A 4,077-nucleotide genomic window follows, 5' to 3' on the forward strand; every position below is an offset into this window, starting at 1 on the left:
ACACACACACACCACTCAGTTTGTTCTCAGAAATATGTGGTTTTAAAATTCAGCCTGTTCATATGCAATTATCCCAAAAATAGAAGACCTTGTATATCCAGCAAATTTGGTCATACATGAACTGATGTATGAAGTAACTGTTAATTACCGTACCTTAACTAATGATGTATTAAACACTCTGTCATTACATGAAGTCATAGTGACAGGATCAGAAGTTCATGGTTAACAACAGGAAATAATTATGAATTTATACAGAAGTTCATCATGAGTCATCCATTACTTCAAAATGAATTCCATTATTGTTAAGTGTTACTGAAAATTATAAGCTATTAAAAAGTAAGAAAAGTATGCACTGTCAATTTTACAATTTAATTTAAAAACTAGAGAGAGATCTTTATATTTCTATTTTGTATTGCTGTAAATAATCTGTAGTCATCTGTAAATATTTTGAAAAGCTAAATTAATTTATTTTTAGTATTATTTTTGTAATTATTTGTATTATTATTATTTTTTATAATAATAATAATTATTATTATTATTAGAATTTATATATTTTACTTATTCTATATTTAAAAAAAATGGTAAAACTTTAATTATAAGCAATTAAAAATGTTAATATCCTATGAAAAGTATGAACTGTACATTTTAAAATGTATTTACAAACAAGAGAAACAGAGAGAGATCTTTATATTTTTATTTTGTATTTCTGTAAATAATCTGTAGTCATCTGTAAATATTTTGAAAAGCTAAATTAAATTATTATTTTTAGTATTATTTTTTATTATTGTTATTTTTGTTAATATTACAACAATAATAATAATAATAATAATAATAATAATAATAATAAATTGTGCTTATTATAAATTGTTATTCATATATTATATTTATATGTTTATATATTTTCTTTCTTATATACTTTTATATAAAAGGGTCAAACTGCAGAGCTCTGTTAGTTTAACATTGAGCCTGTCTCATATGTTAAACTGAAGCAGCAGAACTTTGTCATCCTGTAACCACTCACCTCACCTTTACTTGAATCCCTGCTGTTTCAGTAAACCCGGGGTCACGTGGTGCTGCGGGTTTCTGCTTCAATAGAATTGAAACAGCTCGCGAGGAGGAGGAGGGGGAGGAGGGGGAGGGATCTCCGACCAGAGGCTCAGAACTAGTTTCACTTTCGCAGAAGCTGGAGCCCTCCTCCAGCTTCTGTTAGTTCGGAGGAGGAGGAGTCCAGGATCCGGTATAAAGACTCCAGGCTGTGTACTTTAAGTCACACATGACAAACCTAGTCTGAGACTCAGACCATCACGAGCAGCTCCTCAGCTCTAACAGACCCGACAGACCCGCTGCAGACCGGATTACCTGCAGGATCTTACAGGACTCGGATCAGGATTTTACACTTTGGGTCTACAACAAAACCGAGCTTCAACCCGCTGCTGGTCTCAGAACAAAACGGTAAGACTGGATGTTACTGGTCTGTGGGGGTTTTTAGCGCTGAAGGGTCTCTGCAGGGTGTGAGGATGGATAAAGAGGGAGGTCTAGACTGCTCCTGGACCTGGTCTCTCTCTCTCTCAGGATCATAAACAGTCTAAGTCATGGAAGGATTCAAACAGATTAACACTTTAAAATATGTTAAAAATCATAAAGAGATTGAATCTGACTCCACATTCAAATTCACATTTCAACACGTCACCTCCTGGAAATCTGTCTCTGTTCCTGGAATCCAAGACAGCTTCGAACCTGCATGGAGGAAAGTTTCAGATAATCCACCTTAAATAAGACCCTGATCCAGTCCTCAGTCAGAGAGGGTTATTAATGTTCAGACATGTCTGCTGTGGATGTGGAGAGAGAGATGTTTCAGAAGAAGATTACTATAAAGAGGGGACTGTTTCAGGGAACAGCTGCAGTACTCACAGTGACCAGCAGGGGCAGCACCTCCACCTCCAGCCTTTGACCCTCCTGGAGTCAGAGAGAGCAGAAACCACCTTCATGAATGATTAGCCTGACAGATTAGATTTTAATCTCTTATCAGACATCAGGGGGGAATACAAGAAGATGGAAGAGCTGTGGATGTTTGATGTTTGTGCACAGAGAGGAAAACAAATCAAATATGTTAATATTAAAATGTTCATTTCACTGAAACTCTGCAGAAAAAAATCACATTTTAAGTTTTATTCAATTTTTTATAATAAAAAGAGTCAAGAGTCTGTGACTTTTTATTGATTGAAGCCACATGAATAAGAATATTGATCCTTCCTGAGAGTTTGAGGACAGTCAGCTGCTGCAGGTGACTTCAGATACAGTGACAGGGACACACAGAAGTCTGTAGAGTTGTTCTTCAGGATGATAAGCACTGTGCTGCTCTCTATCTGATGATTGAAAGTTCCATCAGGTTGTTTTCTGTGATGGATTTGAAGCTGAGACCTGTTTGAAGACAAGTCACTCATGTTTCCTGTGTTCTCTTTCAGGATGTCAGTCTGGTGGTCAGAGATGGGAGAGAGTCTGGGGTCTCTCTCCCCTGTAGGATGGTAGCCAACAGCGCTGTGGAAGGCCTTAATAAGAAGCATCTATCAACCTCCTCATCATCATCATCCTCCTCCTCATCCTCCTCCTCGTCTTCCTCCTCTGCCTCCTCCTCCTCGTCTTCCTTCTCTTCGTCGCCCTCTCTGGCCCGGCGCAGCGACCTCGCTCCGAGCCCTCAGCTTATCGAGTCCCAGCAGTTCCAGCGTCAGGCTGCTCCAGACCTGAGCCAGAGGTCTCCCTCCATCCCCTCCATCTACCAGACGCACTTCCGCACCTTCTCCGCGGAGGACTGCAAGATCGTCACGGACACGGCGTCCAAGCTGGAGTGCTGCGGTTTCTACTGGGGCCCGCTGGGAGTGGAAGACGCTCACCGCATGCTGAGGGAGGCTCCGCTAGGAAGCTTCCTGATCCGAGACAGCCGCCAGAAAGACGTCCTCTTCACGCTCTCCTACCACGCCAAGAGCGGCCCCGTCAGCATCCGCATCGACTACAAGCGGCAGAAGTTCTCACTAGCGGGGAACGAGCGCTCCTTCCCGACGCTCTTCGCCCTCTTGGAGCATTACATCCATTCTCCCAAGAAGAGCCTGAGCGACCCGTACAGGAAATGGGAGCCGACGCTGCAGGAGCTGTGCAGGAAACGCATCATCGGGCTCTGTGGTGGAGGAAGCCACGTACAAGAACTGCCTCTGACACGAGTGGTCCAGGACTTGCTGCTGGAGTTCCCTTACAATCTGTGACTAGCTCACCTGCCAGAGTTCTGGTGGTCTTGTTCTTACTCTCAGGTACTGAGCTTCCACTGAGTGACCCCGAGTCTTCAGTGGAGCTTCTTCCCCGTGTGTGGGACGCTCAGACGATCACAGCTCCGGGTGTTGGGATGAGAAGTTGCAATATGTTTCAAAAGAGACACAAGCGCCTCAGCTGGACCGGGTCCACGTATGACATTTCAACACTCAGTACCTCCACAGACTCTGATCCAGCTTGCACACAAACTGAGACACTCTCACAAACCGCTGCATTAAGAGGAAACTACAAACACGACGGAGCTTTTACAGAAGAGACTGACCTGACGGCCGAGCAGAGGACGGTCTGTGTGACGCCTTTTTTAAAAGTGGATTTTAAAGAGACTGAAGTATCAACTGAGAGGACTCGTAGACACACCTGGTCCTGTTGGGGGGCCCGGTTGAAACTATCACAGGTACCAGCAGGACTCTTGTAGCAGACTTTGAATACTCTAAATGATGTTGAATGTTTACCTCACTCGTGGAAGGAGAAACCACTCGACTGACGTCTTCCTCAGGAGGTGTTGAAGTGTTGTTAAAATGTACTGTAACTGGAGGCAGCTAACGTGCTCTTGTTCAACATCTCTACCATGCAGAGAGTTTATTAACTGTGTTTATATATTTTATTCTACATTTTCAACATAATATTTGAAATAAAACTTATTTAAAATAACTTCTGGAAGCTGTTTGGTTTTATTTTTACTGGGTTTGTTCTTTGCTTTCTAATCAGGCCATGTGCTGGACGCCACAACTTACACACACACACACACGCGCGCGC

The 4,077-nt window shown here is 42.3% G+C and overlaps 1 protein-coding gene across 1 annotated transcript; it reads left to right on the forward strand.

Moving 5' to 3' along the window:
- Positions 1-1,154: 1,154 nt before the first annotated feature.
- Positions 1,155-3,365, forward strand: socs1a (suppressor of cytokine signaling 1a). Its single transcript, XM_034710539.1, has 2 exons — positions 1,155-1,452; positions 2,466-3,365. Exon 2 carries the CDS (start codon positions 2,523-2,525, stop codon positions 3,255-3,257), a length of 735 nt encoding a protein of 244 aa, XP_034566430.1. The 5' UTR covers positions 1,155-1,452; positions 2,466-2,522; the 3' UTR covers positions 3,258-3,365.
- Positions 3,366-4,077: the final 712 nt, after the last annotated feature.

This window comes from Notolabrus celidotus, chromosome 20 (genome assembly GCF_009762535.1).
Source record: "Notolabrus celidotus isolate fNotCel1 chromosome 20, fNotCel1.pri, whole genome shotgun sequence".
In the NCBI taxonomy this organism is placed as follows: Eukaryota; Metazoa; Chordata; class Actinopteri; order Labriformes; family Labridae; genus Notolabrus; species Notolabrus celidotus.